The sequence below is a fragment of the Pezoporus wallicus genome, unplaced genomic scaffold (genome assembly GCF_028554395.1).
Source record: "Pezoporus wallicus isolate ANWC-B61680 ecotype Strahan unplaced genomic scaffold, APGP_CSIRO_Pwel_v1 contig_12728, whole genome shotgun sequence".
Taxonomy (NCBI): domain Eukaryota; kingdom Metazoa; phylum Chordata; class Aves; order Psittaciformes; family Psittacidae; genus Pezoporus; species Pezoporus wallicus.
The window spans coordinates 544,942-563,879 of record NW_026641132.1 but is presented as its reverse complement, the minus strand read 5'-3'; the positions used below and the strand labels follow the sequence as shown (position 1 = coordinate 563,879).

Genomic DNA, 18,938 nt, shown 5'->3' with positions numbered 1-18,938 from the left:
GGTGTTTTATTTTACAATATCAAAATACTCCACCCATCTTTAAAATAATTTATTTTAGATCTTTAGAAGCTGTAGGAACTTTCTAACAGTGGCCCATCCATATATAACATGTTGCTTTAAAAACTCACGAAGGCCAGTAATTACATTAATCGTTATGATGTCCTCTCCTTACCATGTCCATTTAACTTGTATCATCCTCCCAGTTCTTACAACTGTGACAGTCACTGAAGATGATGCATCCTCTACACAGAGTCCTCTTTGTTACAGATAGAGTTTAATAAGTTCATCACTGACAGCTGAGGGAGTTAACACACCGAGGTCTGTAAACAGTAATGTAATGAGTGATGGTGATGTGTAGTCAATCCAGGGATGCTCCTCTGTTAGGTTCTGATTTGTTTTCAGAGTATCTGCTTTGTACTAGAAGGAAATGGAGACAACTGGAAATTAAAACCTCTCTGGGGTAAGAGTGGTGCTGCAGTCCCAAGCAGATGTTTGTGGTAAAACTGAAGGAAGTCAGCTGCTTTAAAATGAGGCACAGGCTGGTGCCACCTTGGTCTCAGCTGTTTTATCTTATGTATAAAGAACAATTGGTAGTTCTGAAGTGTGTTAACTGTTTTTTAGCCCCTTGGCTAAGAAGTAATTTGGATTTCTCTTACCTTAAACTTATCTGGGACATCCTGCTGATTCAGAGGGAAAAGCCTCACAAACTTGAAACTTTCAGCTACCACATAAAATGGCTTATTCTGTGCTTTGGCACACACAGCAATTTGATTAGTGCCAATCTGTGGAGACAGAGGGAAAATGACACTGCAGGCTCAGTGCTAGTGTGACACAATACTGCCCAGTTTCCAACCATAAATAGATGGTCACTGGAAAATGTCCAAACAGAAGAGGTTTTTTCAGAAAGCCCTGAATTCTTCAAAGAAATCAAACTTAAAAAGTCTGGAGTTTACAGAACAATGTAATAAACCCAGAACCTCCTACCTTGTTGATAATGCCACCACTTTCAACTACTCCTTCAGCACCAACTAACACCAGGTCCACTTTCTCCATAATGTAGCTGTTCAAAGGGAGGAAAGAAATCCAATACTTACTGGGTAATATGACAAGTGCCTCATTTAGTTGACCGTCAGATTTATTATAGTTTTTTCTTATGTTTTGGACTTATACCGAGCAGTGGGTGTTTAGCAAATAGCTTAAGAAGCCCTCTAATGATAACGTGTAAATGAGGGAAAAATTAGCACCTCGGTTCTTTTTTTACAAGTGTCCACAAGTTCTGCACTCAGGTCTGACTTCTTTTGTTGCTCTAACATGCAAACATCAGATACTTGTTTTGTAGCAGACACGTTCTCCTAATGGTGCACCTGAAGGTGTAACTTGTTCAACTTGTTTGATGACTGTGACAAACCAAGTCATCACTTCTGTGATTTGGACAAGCTTCTACGAAACCTACATCTAACACTCTCAAAATTATGCTGAAAAATACTAAGATTTAATGATCACTTTACCCAACTGCAGCATCCAGAATCACAGTCACAGGAATGTTCAGCTTCCTCAGGGCTTTTGCCATTTTTTGCCTATGAAAAAAACATGTTTGAAGCTTAGAAGCCTTTTCTTTAAAGACAAGGCTAGAAAAATATTGTCTGAAGGCCTGAAACCCTTGACTGTCTATGTTCTCTTGCTGGTAGTTTTGGTTTATGATGTATCCTCTAATAGAAAATCAGTTATTGTGTAGAAATTGAAACAAACAGATTAGAACGAACCCACTAAAAGCAAAGAAAGTTTGTTTTACCAGTCAGGAATTACAGTTCCAGAAAGATGAGTCAGTGAGCTATTATTAAAATGACAGAGTACCTGAGCTGCCTCAGCTTGTCCATCAACAGGGTGTTTAAGAAACAAGACATAAAGCATGGGCTGCAGTGCTAGGAGCTGTTTCAGTGAAGCTGGAGAGTCATATGTACTTTGACTGAACATCCTTGTTAGCCACATGCATTACCCAGCATGCAGGATTTACTACTTCATTCACACAACCATGTGTGCTTTGAAGAGGGAAGGCCTGCTCTCTTGCTATCAGTAATATACTTTATTTAGGATCTTCAAATGACATTGCTAGCTGAATGTTTTACTTTGCTATGATAATACTGATTATTTTAGCCTACTTTTGAAGCAGCCCACTAGAAATCAGTTGTCTCCCATCTCCCATGGAGGTTGCCTGGTATTAACTGAAAGTTTGTAAAGCTCTGAGGAAAACCTAGATAATGTTTTAATTGGAACATTTAGTATGGGAAATCATTTGCCAATATTGGGGTTGTTTTCACTTGTCCAGAACAATGTGATACTGGTGATGGTTACCATTCAAAATGCTGCAAGCAGGCCTAGCAGCTTAAGGTCTAGCAGACTTGATGGTAGCTGTTAACCAAGATAAAACCCAAAAGATTGAGTACTCACCCTGCTTGATCTGGCTGTGATTCAGTGACATAAACGCTGAATCGCTTCTTTGCCTCAACAGCTGCTTCTAACACTCTGAGGACCACTCTGGAGTAGGCATGTGTCAATATTCGCTGTCAGAAAACAAAAAGACATCACTTTCTGTTGAGCTTTGAGAAGCCCTTTACTTGTGCTCATGGTGGCATGGCTTTTACTTCACACAGGTGTCCATCAATGTTAAATAATAATGCCTGTCACGTGTATTCTACAAATCATAGGATAGAAAACTACCCTATGAGCTGGACTGTATGTGGCCAGCCCTGATGGGGTGATGATTTAGTATTTTAAATTGAAACGTGAAGCTGTGACTCCTCAGCACCTCTTAGAGGTGGAATGCGAGATAGACCTGGATTGCATGGAACGTGAAGGGGCAGGGGAAAGATCGCAGACTCACAGCACGGTTTAGGTTGGAAGGGACCTTAAAGCTCATCCATTTCCAACCACCTGTCACAAGCAGGGACACCTTTCACTAAACCAGGTTGCTCCAAGCCCTGTCCAACCTGGCCTCGAACACTGCTAGGCGTGCTATCACACCTATGTACCTGCAGAAGGCACCCCTAGACAATGCTGCTGTGAACATTAATAGCCTTCACTCCTCTCCCTTTTGTTTTCCATTGCTGCAAGAAGTAGACCACCAAAACGAGTGACCCTGGCTCTGCCTACTCACAGCACCATCTCTGATGAAAGGATGACACAGCTTGGCGATTTTATTCCGAGAGAGAGACACTTTCCTCAGGAAGATCTCCCCGCGCTCGATCATGATTTCCTTGCACTTGGAGTAGTCCTGGAAAATACAATGCTTGCTGCTGCGGGGCTGTGGTCCCCCCTGCAGGCAGCACGGCGGGGCAGGCTGCAGCCACCCTTACCGAATACTCCAGGGAGGTGAGGCTGATGAAGCGCAGGAAGAGCTCCCCGCCGGAGGACACGGCGACCGAGGAGTCCACCCGGGACAAGGTGTCGATGGCAGCCAGGAGGCTGCTCCTCAGGCCCTGGATGGTCTCCCCTGCGGACAAGCAGCGATGCCCGGTAAGAACCCCACCGACACGGGCCTCGCTGCGGGGAGACTCGGGGCAGAGCCGGCACCCCGCAGCTAGGGTGGGGGGAGCCGGACCCACCTCGGTCCTGCTTGAGGAAGCCCAGCAGGGCGCGGATGGCAGCCACGGCCGAGGCGACATCGGGGTCGTCCCTCAGCTGCGCCCGGAAGGTCTCGATCAAGTCTGTAGGGAGCGGGGCGCGTCAGTGACCTCCCCGCCTTGCCCTGCCCTGCCCCGCCCCGCCCGCGCCCCGCTCCCGTTACCGTTCGTGCTCATGGTCGGTCCCCTCCGTTCCCCTACCCGCCTGGGCGTGGCGCCGCCCGAGTGACGGCACACGTTTGGCTGACGTAACGCCGTGCCGCGGCATCATCCCCATGCGCCGCGAGCAGCTGGTCCTGCGGCCGGCGCTATGAGCGCGGGTGAGGCTCCGGTGTCCGGGCTCCTCCGGGGGAGGCGGAGCGCGGAGGTCCGCGGTGTTGTCACCCGTGCGCTGGGGCAACCCCCTCTGCGCGGGGGCCTTCGGTTGCGGCCGTGCTCGGCGTTCGCGCGGAGCCTGGGGTGACGCTGCGGTGTTGTCTCTGTTTCAGACGATGACCTGAGCCTGCTGGTCGTAATCATTGACACCAACCCCATCTGGTGGGGGAAGAAGGCGCTAGGAGAAGCTGAGGTACGTGCTGCTGGGGGCGGTATTATTTGTTTAATGTTAGTAAATAGGCAACAGATAAGCCTTTGATTTCTAAACTCTGTTGACATTTGTCTGCTAGAACAATTTATGGGTATTAGAATGTTCTTTAAAGCAGCTACCCAGCATTGTGTAGTCAAAGCTTTTTTCTAAATTCTATTAGGAAACTTTCAGCATCTTCAAGTTGAGTTTTTTTAACTGCAGTGATTTGAGAGATTTCTTCTAAATTACCTCACTGTAAATGTTAACTGCCCTGTATCTGTTTTCTTCTTCCTTTTTTTCAGCAGTTCACCCTATCAAAATGCATCGACGCAGTGATGGTGCTGGGAAACTCACACTTACTTATGAACCGCAACAACAGACTTGCTGTGATAGCAAGTCACACACAAGAAAGGTAGAGTTGCTTCTTAACAGGGTGAAGATTTAGAGTACACTTGTCTGTATCTATCTCCTGATTTTTTTTTTTTTTGAAGTACATAATTGCCATCAGGTTTAAAATGCATAATATATCATTGTCTTAAAGATCTACCCCTAAGTGCAGACATGGCCATTAGACTGGATATAAGGAGGAAATTTTTTCCTGTTAGGGTGGTGAGGCACTGGAATGGGTTGCCCAGGGAGGTTGTGAATGCTCCATCCCTGGCGGTGTTCAAGGCAAGGTTGGATGAAGTCTTGGGTGCCATGCTTTAGTGTGAGATGTCCCTGCCCATGGCAGGGGGGTTGGAACTGGATGATCTTAAGGTCCTTTCCAACCCTAATTATTCTATGATTTATCTCTCTTAAGAGGGGCCTTGAAAGGAGGGAGGTGAATGTGGGTTTTACTCCATTTTCAGTTTGAGGATTACCTGCTTTATATAGTCTCTTTAGTGTCTAAAGTGTTAAGATTATTTGCTATTATACTGTGGAGTATTGCTTTCTACATCTGAGTAGTTTATGGGTATTTTTCTTATGAGGTTAAACCATATATACTTTGACTTTCTTCTGTTTCAGCCGTTTCTTGTACCCTGGGAAGGGTTGGGTTGCTGCAGAGCTCTTTGGAGATGGTGGTAGTTCCATGGAATCTAATTGCTCTGGCAGCAAGGATGGAAAATACGAGTTGTTAACAGCAATCAATGATGCAATTGCAGAAGAGATTAAAGACCTCATGACAAAAAGTAAGGAAAAGAAAATTCTAGGCTTAATATGCAGAATTGCAAAACATTTGGGCTCCCAAGGAGTGTAGGAATTTCCTTTATTTTTATCATGTCAATTTTAATACATTTCAAGCAGATGAGTTTATAATGTGTGACATTTAAGGCCTCTGCATTGATGCTATTTGCCAAAGATAAAACTTGTAGTATTTGCTATGGTCGGATTCAGCAACTGTTTTTATATCTAAAAGTAACTTCTGCAACTTTCCTTGTATTGCAGGTGACATGAGGGGCCAGCAAACAGAAACCCTGTTAGTAGGATCACTCTCTAAAGCCCTTTGTTGTATCCTTTCAGTCACAGAATCTTCAAAGCTTTTGTGTGTTTTCAAGACTGTTTCTTACAATATTAGTTAAGTTTTACTATTCCTGTCCTTAATAATACTCAAAACTGAAACGTTTACCTAACAGCTGTGGGTCAGGCTTATTAAAATGCGCGTTGGTTAAGGTGGGGAACACGTGGCATGGATACTGGGGTTATTTTCAAGAATTGAATGCAGATTCCTTAAAGTCAGCTAATCAGATATCAACAAGATGAGCAAAGATGTGAAAGGTAAAGCCTCTTCTCCTATTTTGAATACTTCCGTAAATATTTGAATCGGACATAAGTACATATGTACATACAAACAAATATACATATGGTTTGACATGTCCCCATTTCCAAAATTGACAAGATTAGGTACATGTTTATCCTGATCATTCCACAGGGACCACCTCCTTCCCCGATCAACATCTCGGTGCTTTAGGACAATAAGTGAAATGGGTCTGCTTTCATGACAAGCCTGAATTAGTCCACAGATGCTTGTCACTGGGACTGTAAACCAGTTTCTTATAGGTATTTTAACTGAGATGTTAGATCTAACATCTTGGATGTTAGATATGTAACTGGGATGTTATATGCTCCAGAATTAAAAGGGCAAACTGCAGGCAATAGAAACAATGTGCTCATGCATTTCTTTTTAATATTTAGGCAATCAAGAAATGAAATCAAGGATTTTGGTAAGGACTTTTGCTGACAGTTTTATTTCAGTCTTGAAATCCAGTGATACTATGTAGGCCAACAAGTTTGAATTGTTTTATTTAGGTCATAAAAGCAGCAGAAGACAGTGCATTGCAATATATGAACTTCATGAATGTTATCTTTGCAGCACAGAAACAGGTGAAGCTGGCTTCTTTCTCATATGTATTATATTTTATTAATATCCACAGATAAAAAAATGTTCATTTCTTTTATGCATTGCATCTCTTTTCTTGCAGAGTGTTTTGATTGATGCTTGTGTATTGGATTCTGATTCAGGTCTCCTACAACAGGTACAGACTCCACTCCCTATTCTCATTTGCTGTTTATATTGATTCACAGATACTTGCTGCTAGATAGTTTGAGATGTTCCTAAGCTCTCTTCTTTCATTTGTTTCAAGAGTGGGTGTGGAAATATGCTCAGTGGATCTGACAGTTCTAACATGCAGGCCTTGTGCAGCGTGTGGGTATTCTAAATATCCTGGTAATTATAAACCAAAACAAGCTGATCATTCTCTGCTTTCCAGGCTTGTGATATTACAGGTGGCATATATCTGAAAGTGCTCCACATGCCATCCCTTCTGCAGTATTTGTTGGTAAGTCATTTAGAAAACACTTAAGTGCTTTTTCCCGTGTCAGATGTGAATCTTACTGGCTTCACTGACAAGGAAATACAGCAGCACCGTTCTCTTTTCATGCAGTGGGTGTTTCTCCCTGATCAAGAGCAAAGATCACAGCTTGTCCTTCCACCTCCCATTCATGTTGACTACAGAGCTGCATGCTTCTGTCACCGAAATCTCATTGAAATCGGTTACGTGTGCTCCGTGTGCTTGTCAAGTAAGCTTATAAATATTGAAGGGTCCGATTCCTTACCTTCAAGTGAACTGTTCTACTGAAAGCCCGTTCTTTTCTTTTCCAGTATTCTGCAACTTCAGTCCTATTTGTAGCACATGCGAGTAAGTGTTTCTTCTCCTTTTCCCAAGGGTGGGTGTGGAAATATGTTCTGTGGATCTGACAGCTCCTTCTTCTACTGCTTTTTTCAGGACTGCTTTCAAAATATCATTGCCGCCTGTCATGAAAGCTAAGAAGAAGAAATTAAAGGTAGCTGCGTAACTACATTATGCAAATGCATCATTACCTCCTCCAGGAATTACATAAGATGGAACATACTTGAGGAATTGGTGGTATTGGATCTGAGAGAACTGTATGCAGTGTTACCCTTGTTTCTTAAGGGATGAATAGCCAAATCGTGTGTGTTCTACACAGCCCTCTAAGTAACAAATCACTGTATTGACACGTAACATATGTGCTGGTTTAAATGTGAGAGGAGCCAGGAGTTACAGCCTGCCAAGACATACCCTGGGAAGGAGAAGGTATCCTGGCCACTGCCAACGTTTCACTCCTCCTGTAGTCAAAGACAACTGATTCTTTTTGTGCACTGGTGTAAAGGTAAAAATGACCATTTCTAGTGCGTAGATCAGACCCTGAGCACTGTCCTGTTGAGGGACTTCAATCTCTTGCTAGGTTTTGCTAGCAATGTTTGTCCTGCCCTACCTGTGCACTCGTATGTGTTCATATTCCTTTGGCTGTACTGTCCCTGTGGTATTAACTTTCCTAATTGGATATCTCTTGTGAATAAAAATGCTTCTGTTTGTTTAAAGTAACTTCAGGCTGGCTGGGTGGTCTTTAAGGTTGTGTTCTGAAACTGGAAAAGGTAATTCTGTGCAATGTGGCAGTTCTTAGTATGTGGTTCTGCAGCTGGCGTTTGACAAGTAAGAATGAAAGCTTTTGCTTTGGTGGTTTTGGGGCAGAACACGAGGGTGTGCTGTGTGCTTCTGAACATCACTTTGCTTTAACCATTCTCCCCCTTGTAAAAAGCAACGGTACGGTTTGGTGTTTGAACCTGTTGCTTGTAACTGATGTTCTCCGGCAAGGAATACTGTTCCTGCTATTCCTGTATAAAGGAATAATGTTCCTGCTATTCCTGTATAAAGGAATACTGTAACTGTTCCCTACATTGAAAATCACAGATACTCTTTTCTTCCCCAAGGTGTATAGAGGAATTTATGTCATGTCTTGATACTTGCATCGCCGTTTATCAGTGTAACAGCTGCAATGCCGGACTTTTCCTGGCTTGTTTTGGTTGACGGCTACATTATAATTCACTTTGTCTAAGAAGTTTGTAATAAAACCTTTTTCAATGGGGGTAGATATTGCTGTGATACCAGCTGGTTTTAACTGTACGGTGTAGCAGTAAGATCTGGCACTGGCTGAAGCGCCTGAGGGAGGATGTGTCCGTGTGGAGCTGGGGGGGAAGACGAGGCGCAGCCGTGCCTGGGCTCTCTCCGCTGGTCCCTACCGTGAGGGGGGGTCCATGGCCCAGCCCGCCCATCGGTTCCGCCGGTGGCCCCGTCCCGCCTTCCCGTGAGGCGGCCGCGCTTCCCGCCCCTTCCCGTTGCCATGGAGCCGCGCGGGCGCCGCAAGATGGCGGCCGGGCGGGAGCCGGGGCCCCGGCGGGGGCCTCCGTAGGCGCCATGGAGGCTGCCGTGCTCGCGGTGGTGGTGGTGGTGCTGCTGGCGGAGCCCTGCGCTGGGGACCCCGGTGGGTGCAGCGCGGCAGGGCCGGGGGAGCTGCGGAGGGAAGGGGGGGGTAAAAGGGTGGGCAGGGTGTGGGGAAGGGGTCTCAGTGGGGGGCTTGTGTTGGGCCTTTTGGTACGGCCTGTAAAGGAGTTTGTAGTGGAACTCGGCTTGGAGCCCTACTTGAAGCTTGAAGCTGTCCGCATGCGGAGGGCTTTAGTCTGCAGTGAGCGTATCACGTGTAATAGGGGTACAGCCCCGATGCCATTCATAGCTGCGAGGATTAGAAGTGTAAACTGAAGTCAGCAAGAAACGCTAAACACATTGTTGTCTGCCCCCTGTGTATCTGTGTGGGCCAGTAAGTGCTGCAGCCTCCTGCCATAATGTTACTCTAATGAGGATTTATTCACTGAGCATCTTGGCAGATGCAGACTTGTGGTATAAAAAACTACAGTGAGTGCAGTGCTCTGGCCCTTTGCATGAATGCAGATGCAGGCCTGCATTGGGCATCACAAGGTAGCTTTGTGACAATTTACGACGTAGGAGGTAAGATCTAAATAAGTTTTGCAGATGTTACCTTTTTCACTTAACCTGTGTAAAGACTTGCTTCTTTCTCTCTTTTTTTCAGTCTTCCAGCCTTCATTTATCTATATGTCAGGGCCCAGAGCCAATTTGTTATTTCTTGGAAATTCTTCAGCTGTTCGTTTTTCTATATATTTAAGCCCTAGAGATGAAGAGACAGGTAAGAACACCCCCCCCCCAGCAGTGTGTAAATAAATGTTTGACTTATTCATATCCTCTGACACTAAAATTACTGGAGAAATGCACTTCTTTGAGTGCTTTGATACTTGCTGAAATAGGAACGCCAAAGGACTTTGCTGATGAAGCCCTTAGTCTTCTGTTGACTCGTTGTCAGCTGGGCCTAAGAATCTGCCTATTTGAAGGCACAAGAGGAGTTTAAATGTGCTACTGATTTGCCCAGCCTGGTCAAAATGACAGTGGAATACTTTCCATTTTGATACAGGAGTATTGCAACTCGCCAATTGCAATGGAAATGAAAGCGCCGGCGATTGGAATTTGAACGTAACACGTGGTGTGGTATGTAAAATACTGGTCCTTGCCTAAAATGGGAAGGACTGGACTATCATATAGTAAGGGCTAACGAACCATTAGCAAAATGTTAACATACCAACAACTCAGTTTGAATGTCTTGCCTCTGTCTGTGCGCTCTTCCTATAATTTGCCGAGGTTCAGCTTTGGTGCTGGTTTCTTCTTGCCTTCCTTCTCTCCGGAACTGCCTGCACTTCCTGGTTTTCTGTAGCATTGGAGGCTGTTTCAGATCTTCTGGAAAGAGATAATAGAAATAAAAAGTGGTCATTTCAAACAGCATGAGCTCTGGAACGTCTATAGTCATTAGGCTTGTCTTCAGTGTTACATTGTATGTAATTCTGTAGGGATTTTATCATCTCTGCAGTTACCTAGTTTTCAGCTGAAGGAGGCTGTAAAAACTGAAACTCACCTTTCAGTATTTGTTCTGTTCTTTAGAACATGAGATTTCTGTGGTAACAATCTCTGTGTGTGCCTCAAAGTTCTGTGCACAGTTCATATCCTCTCTCTATTTGCATATCTTGGTAGCAGACCCTTTGTCATTCCGCTCTCCATATCCAATTTTATATAGGAAGCATATCATTGCATTGTAGTACTGACAAAGCCCAGTGGCAATGAAACTTCTCTTTCGGAAGCTGAAGAGTGGTCTAAATAAGAGTAGTTGAATACAAGCCACCGAAGCTGTCAAACCTGATTTTGCGTTTCTTCCAGAACATTTCCAAACTGACTATCAGCTTGACTAGAAATCTGCAGCTGTGTTTGCCAAATGCCACTGACTGCTGCACAGCACCTCTTTGCGTGGTCGAAACGCTCCAGGTTTTAGCTTGCCGTCGCTCGGTGATGTTGGCGCATCTCCTGGTTCAAGCTGAAATATATGCCAACTCTTCCTTTACAGGAAACGTGTCAGGTGAGTGTTTAGATGTGCTAAAGAAGAAATGGCGTTTTGGTTGTTCTTTTCCTCTAAATATGAAAAAAAAACAGAATACTTTTGGATTTGGGCAGCAGTAAGAGATGGTGAATAATCATCCGTGGAATTCAACAGAAGGTTTGTACACAGAATAAATTGCAGTGCACGTGGTCTGTTTGGATTTCTGTCCATCTAATCTGATTTTATCTTCCTTTTTAATTCTTTCACAGAAAATGCCACTGTCATCCCAAACCAGGTGTTTCAACCCTTGGGCTCTTGTCCTTGTGACTTGACAGCTGGAGCCTGTGATGTTCGTTGTTGCTGTGACCTGGTATTTATTTCATATTAAACTTTGAAGTGTTTAAAACATTTCTAGGTTCTTTCTATAGCCTGGGGGGAGAGAGAAGTTCTGAATGGGATTCAGACTAGATAGGGCTAGAAGGCTTGTTGGCTATTCCTGTGTTTCTAACAGTAAATATGACCTTTCTGTACAAAACTGGTTTGATTCACCTGCAAGTATGGCTATAGTGTCTATGGTAATGCAGTTGCTGTGCTACAGTGACCTTTCTTTTCGCTTTCAGGAGTGTTCACCAGACTTGAAGCAGTTATTCAATGAATCATGTTTCACTGGAGTGTTTGGTGGGGATGTAAACCCACCTTTTGATCAGCTGTGCTCCTCTCAGTCAATGGAATATATTCCTGATTGGTTTCCCTTCCTTTGTGTGCAGTCTTCTCTTAACAACACACCATTTCTTGGCTACTTCTATCATGGCTCTATGTAAGTCTGAAGGAATTTATTTTCTCAACACATGCATTAAGCATGTTACTGAAAATAGGAGCTGGTTTTATAATGAAAGTTACTTTGAAATTAGAATCTTAGGATGTGAACTTTAAATGCAAATGGAGAAACATCATTGGTACTGTATGAAAACATGGGACATGAAAGCAAATGTGTATTTATTGGTGTGAGATAGAGGTTTAATTTTTAAACTTGCTTGCAGTTCTACACCCAAAGTTCCTTCATTTAAGATCCCTTTGCAAACTTCTCCTGGGAAACTTTTCACTGGTTACAATCAAGGAGATCCAGTTATGACAGAAGAAAATGAGTATTTTACCATTCCCCAGGTAATCACTTTGTGTTTATGGTATTTTGATTTCTCTTTGTTTGTTTGATATTCTCTATATCACACTCCTTATAGCTGTGTAACCAAATTCTGCAACTTGCTGTTTCAAGTGAAGGAATATATTTCTTTAAACCTAAAAAGGCCCAAAATCATTATTAAAAGTAAACATCCTTCCTGATCTCCCTGTTCGTCTCCCAAAATTATAATGTCTTCATTATTGCAAGAGGTAAAAGCAAGCTTGGCATCCCAATTAATAGCTTATGAATCATCATTTCACTAGCAGTCTTCAAATGAAAAGCAAGAGGCTAGAACAATGTCCAATGTCCTTATTTCTGTTGAACCACCTGCAGCAATCCATGGCTGGACAGTGTGTTGTACATGCCCCTGTGGCATACCTCCAGGACTTTGATGTCAGATGCCTTACCAGTCTAGAATCTTACGAGGAAGGACTGCCCCATGACGTGAGGATAAACAGTGGTACTGGAGGTATGCTGCATAAACCTGAACAAATATGGGGTTTATGTTTCTCAGAGCTGCTAGAACAGAACAAACCCAAGGGCTTGACATAGTAGCTATGTATAATGTCTCTGTTACTTGGTGGCTGTAGCTCAGCATTTGGGGATGGTCTGTTTCTGGTGACCATCTATCAACTGTCCCTCTATTTCTCAAGATTTAGGATATAAGAAATAGTGGGATTGGCTTTTGTTTTCCATTTATCTGTTTCTGGTGACTCATACTGGTTACGGCCTGTGGTGACAGAACAGCATCCCTCCTGCTTTGTTTTCAGACTGTTGCAGAGCCCTTTACCTGTCAAGAGGGTGCAGTATCATCATTTTAGAATTAGTGAGAAGTGGTTACTGTCTACATTAGGAAAGCATATACTTAAGAAGTGTCATTCTGCAGTTTGAGATGATTACCAGCATGAAAATAATGTATTTTATGTCATTGTCTAATTTTGTTCATCTCTATTACCTTTGTAGTCCCAGAGATAACTGTGCTCTCAAAACACAGAGCTGCCTTGGTCTTTTACCAGTATTAATTTTCTAGATAGTTTACTCATTGTCACAACAAGGATTCCACTTGAGATGTGAAAGAGTGTCTCATTAGTCAGGAATCCTGCAGTGTTTGTTTTTCATTCTCAGACTTCATCCAGCAAAATGTTGTCTATAGGAACATCACCGACACTGGCAAATTCATCAGTGAAAGTGGTATGTCTCTTCCATTTAATGTTTCTTACCTAACCTGGACTGTATAAGAAATAGATCATTTTGATGCCTAGAATGTCTGCTGCAATTCTTAGGAGGTATCTTGTGTGTTATTGTATACTCAAGAAGTAAACTGTTTTGCTTACTGTGAAGCAGCAATTACTTAATTTATCCTAACTTCATTTAAAGTTGGTTAAGAAATAAGGTTCTTTAGCTTATATTTAAGTAATTTTTGAGAAGAAAAAAGACTAAACAAGCAAAACTCCAAAGATACAAAGAATGCTTTAAAATAAAATCCCAAAGAAGAGCACAGAAGTGGGATGGACAGTGTAAGCAGATGGACACGTGTCTGGTTTGTAACCTCTTGTTACAAAAAAGGCCTTTTGAAGGGCCTTTGTCAGCCAGTGAAGCAATTATTTGATGTAGAACAGTGGTTCCCACTTGGTGGGAGGATAATGCAGCACAAATTAAACTAATGGAATCCAAGCTAATGCATTTTACTGGGCAGTGATGGCTGCCTGGGAGGGATGAGATAAAAGCAGGGAGAGAGCAGAGAGCAGCATCAGCTGGTGAAGTGAAGTCCAGTGCTGGGCTCTTGTGGAGAGGTTTAGCTACGCAAGGACCTGGAATCCCTGATATTAAAGCATTGAGAAGCTAAGGGATTGTATTGTTGCACTGTCCTAATAAGACAGGACTTTAACAGTGAAATAAATTCTCAGGAATGTTTTAATTCCCAGCTTTCCCACAGCTTTTTAACATGTTCTTTTTCAGCTCTAATAACACAGCTTTCTATGCTTTTCATTATGGCCTTTTCTTTTCTTCTGACAGAAAGTCTTCCTACTGCTGAGGTTTTATGTCAAAATGTAACATTTGCGGAGCATTATACATTCATTTGGAAAGAGAAGAACATAGAGCAAGTAAATGTCACAGTCTTCCTCGGAAGCTTATGTGATGGAGGTATCATGAAACTTCTCTTACAGTTTTTGATGTTTTTTTTTGCTTCAGCAGGGAAGTTCTGTGATAGAATCTCTTATTTACTAATAATACTTCAAAAGAATTCCCCCTGGACTCTGGAAAGAAAATTTAAGGGGCTGGTTTTCATTAATTTATATTATTTGTGTTACTAATGACATTTACATCCTACATAGAGCATACTTTATGCCAATTTACTGCATACTTGTTGCTTATTTACTTATTTAAAAGTAAAGTCATATTTTTTCTTTTACTAGAAATACTGACCCAGAGATTCACAGTCCAATTTCTAAGTTTAGAGAGCACTAATACAACGGAACTGTCTGGGAATCCAGGTATTAATACTTTATTTTGCCTCTTACAAGTGAAAAGAATTCATACTTATCAGTGACTGTGTTCTATAAGTGGTTTATACATTATGTTGCTAGCCCTGACCTTCCTGTCTCAATGCACTGCCGCTGTAATAACTGGGATTGGTTCTGAGGCTTTTGTTGTATAGATATTGATTACTTAAAGTGAAGGTATTCCTACTGTAATGGAAATGGCTGTTCATTTACTTCAGGAGTAATGACATTTATTATTAAAACAATGCTAATGCTTATAGATTCTTATACAGTGCTCAGGATTTACCCTTCTCTGTTTAGGTTATCAAGTTGGAAAACCAGTGAGAGCTGCAAATCTGAATGCTTCTGATACTTCTGGAAGTCTAAACATTTGGCAGCCAGGTACTAGCTTTTGAGGTTGCAACTTCAGCTGTAGCTAATGCTAAAATGTTGTGGGTGTTTTCTTTTGGCTTTGGTTGATTGTGGTTTTTTGTTTGTTTGGGGTTTTTTCACTTGTTTCAGTTAAGAATCTCTGCCAAATATTGCTTTTCTGGGCTGTTCCTTCTAGACTGTTCCCTAGCCTTGGTTAAAAAGTCAGTGGTAAGCCTCTAATGCTTTCTTGGGATGTTTAAGTTGAATGAACTTACATCTGTATTTGAATTATACCACCTGTGTTTTGCATTCTCCTGCTTGATATTTTTGCATAAAATTGAAAGCTAGAAATTGAAAGGTTGACAGAGGAAAGCTCAGTAAGATGTCTTCATTTCCTAGCTGGCAGAGGTTTATGTACATCAGCAACTCATACGCCAGTTATATTTGGGCTGGATTCACTCTCTGGGTGCATTCTAGAAGTTGGAATTGATGAAGATTGCAGACTTTTAAGGTGAGCTATGTAGGTTGAATTGTTTTTCCCCGCATTTTAAAAGGGAAGTTATAATAATGGCTTCATTTGGATCTCTCTGTATTCAAATGAGGATTATGTTGGGGTGGAATGCTTTGCTCTTTCTTCCCCCTAACACATGACTCAATAGTTCAAGTTTGGTTTTGTTGAATGATAACATCTTTCAGAGGAAACTGACCTTATGGTACAATAATATTGGAACCCAGCGTGGTCAACAGTACAGATATGCTTTCTGTCTAATCTCACATTCTCATTTTGCAGAGGAAATGTAACTGAGAAATTGAATTCATTAGTACAAGCTACTCATATTGGGAAAAGAGACAATTCAAGTCACAGTGATCCAAATGACTGGGTGGAAATTATACGTAAGTGAGGTTTGTGGGGTTTTTGATACTCTAAATATGTACACACGATGAATAGAGCATCTCAAAACCGAATTGTAACTTCAGATGCGTAAAGATACTGGTTTTTTGTGTCTGCATCCATTCATCCATCCATATATGTGCACACACGCACATATGTAACTCAATATATACATGGATATTGCACTAATGTGTATTCTACTAGGAACCTGTACACATATGACTTCGTTCTCTGATAATAAAATACTCTTTTATGTGCATTTTACAGAGAGAAAACATTTTCTGTATGTGTTCCTCTTTGACAGTTACCAGTATTTCACTGGACTATAACAATAATATAATTATGGAAAGTATATTTTCCATAATACATCCATTTAAGTAACTCCATTCTTCTCCATAGGTCTTGATCCATTTAATTCTGATACCAATGTGAGCACTGGAATCTTCAAAGGCATTTGTGCAGCTATTCCTGCAAACCTGAATATTCGCATAATCTTTGCTGAAGTGGGTGCAGTGCAAGGGATTCCCCAGCAAGAGATTCTTGCTGTGCAGATCAGGTAGAGTCCTGTCTCTGGCTCTTTGACAGATGAATGTTTCATTCTGAGCCTTGCTTGCCTCACGCATCCAGGTTAAATTTTAGAAACAAAAGTGTTATTTTGTGATTTCTTTTTTTTTTACACACCTTTTATTTGTGCAGCCCAGATTCCTTTGGTCACACCAGGTTTGCCTTTCTCCCTCTGAAATGAAAATTGAAGAAAATATTAATGCCTAAAAGTGGATAATCTTTCTATTTCAAAGTATTAAAGAAAATCTAGAAGCTGCCCATAGTAGATACATGCAAGGCATTCCATCGGAACCTTTTAAACTTGTCACATGGTGGAAGTGACAGCATTGGCCTGTGTTCTGGCTTACCCCAGTGTAGACCTCTTGAAGGCTGTGGTAAATGCTTTATTCTTTCCTGAAACAGAGAATTTTCACTTTACAAACATTTCACTTTCTCCCCAGTCAATCCCAATCCAATAAACAAGATTCTGTTCTGTTTTACTTCATTCCCAGACTTGGCAAGTTCTCCCCCTGTATGGTGATGTAGATCCAGAGATCATCAGCCTCCTCCTAAATACTGTGTATTTTGTCCTTTCATGGTTATTTTTAGGCTCTAAATTTCCATTTACAGCCCTCAAGTAATAGTCATGGGTATTCTTACAGTTACTCAACAGTGATATGGCAATTCCAGTGCGGGCTTACCTGTGAAAACACCAGCTTTCTTCCCATCACTGCTGCTGTTCAGTTTATAAAGGTGCCAGCTCAGCCACCCATTCCAATGACAAGGTAATTTCTGTAACAACACTGATACTTCTCATTCTGTTAAGCAGATTTAATGTTAATAGTGTTGATCAAAAGGTTACTTACTTTGGCTGGGTGGAATAAAGAGAGCAAGAAGAGCTGGTTCAATGATTTATTAGGTAACAGTTCTGACAGTGACAATCTTCCCCAGGAGCATGAAGAACATGAAGACCTGTAAATCACTCTGGGAAGCTGCAGTTTGGTTTTAGCAGAAAAGCTTCTGCTTCTTTGGTTTACTTGAGTGGAAAAAGGGTGCTGAGTGCAGCTCCTGAAGTATCCATTGTCTGCAAATGTTCATCACAAAATGACTAAAAATGACTGAAACAGAGTAGAGGGAGGCTCCTGGTTTTGTTAGAGAAAAGTCAAAAGAATAATGAGAGGTTTGTGGTTTAGTTTTGTTTTTCCTGTAACCTGGATACTTTCTCTCTTGTTTTCCCCACTTGTGCTGTCCTTTGGTGCTGTAGTTAATACAGCTGAGTTTTTATGTTGGTGTCGTTAATGCAGGTGCTTTTACATGTGGTGTTTTTTTCTTCTAGATCTCGGTCTAATTATTGGACAGAATTTGACTGCAATCGAGATGATGCGTGCTGGCCCCAACTTTTTTATCCAGTGACACGGTTTTACACAGGTAGAAATAATGACCCATCTGGAATGCCATGAACTGGCCGCTAGATGTGTGGAGTTCGGTCTGAAAGGATGCTTTGTGACAGGGAATTAAAATTTCCCTTTTAGAAAGCATGGTCCGAGACATCAGTTTAATTTTTTCCTTGATAATGCGTTAATTTCTTAGTTAGACTCCTGGAAAAGGTAATTACTGGAAATGTAAAACTGTGCTGGGGTTGTGTCTCGTGGGAGACTGTAGGTTTAATGTCTGGCCTTTCAAAGGGCATCAAAGCACCTGGACTCTGTACTGGGAGCTACATGGATTGAAGCAACTGCCATGCTTATTATCTGCGAGACTTTAGAGACTTAAGTTACACAAAGCATGAAGTTTGAGAAGTGTGAAGCATCTTACTTCTTGCTTTATGCTGCATTATTGTGTTCAAGTTCTACGCATACTTTAATCTGTTTCCTTTGGGTTGTTGTTTAAAATGTAGCACTCATATGTTTATACTTTTTTTTTTCCTTTCTTTTTGTTTTTGCAGGAGAACCGTATTCCCGGTGTCTTGCTAAAGGCCTGTTATTGGCATTCCTTGTTTTACTTGCAGCAATTACGAGTAACCCTTGGTTTTCACGATTTTGGAACAGTTGCTTGGTTTAAAAATGTTGATGTAAAGAGAACCCCTTTTGTTAATATTTTAAGTACTTCTGGGTAAAATCTATGGAGAAATATTCTTGAATTTTGTAGACATTTTATATAAACATGTAAAGATACATAAAATGAATACTCGTATGGGATACAGAAGATGGATGTGTTAATTAAAACCAAAAAGTAACAGGATGATGTTTAAGCTCTAGACTCCAAGTCTGGAGGACCGCAGCAGGGTGAGCTCCGTGGGCCGAGGGCAGCCCAGAGCCCACTGCAGGGCCGGGGTCCTCCTCATGCATGGATCTCTGTCTGCTCAAGCTTGTTCTCTTCTCTGGGTGTAGTGGGTCCAGGTGGCAGTCCCTTCCGCAGTAAACCCCTCATGCCACCTGGTTTGGGAGCAGTGGACAGATTGTTTACACTTCTGAAGAGTAATAATGCCTTAGCCGTTACCATATATTGG

At 42.0% G+C, this 18,938-nt stretch overlaps 3 protein-coding genes across 4 annotated transcripts; 2 read left to right on the top strand and 1 right to left on the bottom strand.

Moving 5' to 3' along the window:
• Positions 1–34: 34 nt before the first annotated feature.
• On the bottom strand, positions 35–3,897 carry EIF2B1 (eukaryotic translation initiation factor 2B subunit alpha). Its single transcript, XM_057422089.1, has 9 exons — positions 3,822–3,897; positions 3,603–3,725; positions 3,354–3,490; positions 3,155–3,271; positions 2,449–2,561; positions 1,509–1,577; positions 985–1,060; positions 657–782; positions 35–417 (listed from the first exon to the last, which is right to left on the bottom strand). The coding sequence occupies exons 1-9, from the start codon at positions 3,895–3,897 to the stop codon at positions 262–264; spliced, it is 993 nt and encodes a 330-aa protein (XP_057278072.1). The 3' UTR covers positions 35–261.
• Positions 3,871–7,698, top strand: GTF2H3 (general transcription factor IIH subunit 3). 2 transcript variants are annotated; one of them, XM_057422065.1, is made up of 13 exons: positions 3,871–3,940; positions 4,109–4,188; positions 4,488–4,597; positions 5,194–5,357; positions 5,614–5,676; positions 5,914–5,943; positions 6,361–6,389; positions 6,475–6,549; positions 6,648–6,701; positions 6,936–7,004; positions 7,110–7,245; positions 7,328–7,364; positions 7,452–7,698. In XM_057422065.1, the coding sequence occupies exons 1-13, from the start codon at positions 3,931–3,933 to the stop codon at positions 7,519–7,521; spliced, it is 927 nt and encodes a 308-aa protein (XP_057278048.1). In that variant the 5' UTR covers positions 3,871–3,930; the 3' UTR covers positions 7,522–7,698. The 2 variants fall into 2 exon arrangements, with proteins under 2 accessions (XP_057278048.1, XP_057278049.1); XM_057422066.1 differs by having other exon boundaries at positions 4,491–4,597; positions 7,452–7,697.
• A 1,911-nt stretch (positions 7,699–9,609) lies between these two features.
• TCTN2 (tectonic family member 2) lies at positions 9,610–18,619 on the top strand. Its single transcript, XM_057422053.1, has 17 exons — positions 9,610–9,726; positions 10,009–10,082; positions 10,803–10,998; positions 11,229–11,329; positions 11,580–11,776; positions 12,000–12,123; positions 12,473–12,608; positions 13,265–13,330; positions 14,156–14,284; positions 14,557–14,634; positions 14,944–15,024; positions 15,394–15,505; positions 15,785–15,888; positions 16,286–16,442; positions 17,092–17,214; positions 17,766–17,857; positions 18,375–18,619. The coding sequence occupies exons 1-17, from the start codon at positions 9,636–9,638 to the stop codon at positions 18,488–18,490; spliced, it is 1,977 nt and encodes a 658-aa protein (XP_057278036.1). The 5' UTR covers positions 9,610–9,635; the 3' UTR covers positions 18,491–18,619.
• The last annotated feature ends 319 nt before the right edge of the window (positions 18,620–18,938 follow it).

What these genes read in the sequence shown, in the direction of transcription:
- TCTN2 (XM_057422053.1), top strand. Translation starts at nt 9,636, where the DNA reads ATGTCAGGGCCCAGAGCCAATTTGTTATTTCTTGGAAATTCTTCAGCT. An exon ending in TTCGTTGTTGCTGTGACCTG is followed by an intron (nt 11,330 to 11,579) that starts GTATTTATTTCA and finishes TTTCGCTTTCAG; the next exon opens with GAGTGTTCACCAGACTTGAA. An exon ending in GAAGATTGCAGACTTTTAAG is followed by an intron (nt 15,506 to 15,784) that starts GTGAGCTATGTA and finishes CTCATTTTGCAG; the next exon opens with AGGAAATGTAACTGAGAAAT.
- EIF2B1 (XM_057422089.1), bottom strand. Translation starts at nt 3,897, where the DNA reads ATGGGGATGATGCCGCGGCACGGCGTTACGTCAGCCAAACGTGTGCCG. An exon ending in CTTCCTCAAGCAGGACCGAG is followed by an intron (nt 3,491 to 3,602) that starts GTGGGTCCGGCT and finishes GCTTGTCCGCAG; the next exon opens with GGGAGACCATCCAGGGCCTG. An exon ending in TCACAGCCAGATCAAGCAGG is followed by an intron (nt 1,578 to 2,448) that starts GTGAGTACTCAA and finishes TTTTTTTCATAG; the next exon opens with GCAAAAAATGGCAAAAGCCC.
- GTF2H3 (XM_057422065.1), top strand. An exon ending in AGGCGCTAGGAGAAGCTGAG is followed by an intron (nt 4,189 to 4,487) that starts GTACGTGCTGCT and finishes CCTTTTTTTCAG; the next exon opens with CAGTTCACCCTATCAAAATG. An exon ending in CCTATTTGTAGCACATGCGA is followed by an intron (nt 7,365 to 7,451) that starts GTAAGTGTTTCT and finishes TGCTTTTTTCAG; the next exon opens with GACTGCTTTCAAAATATCAT.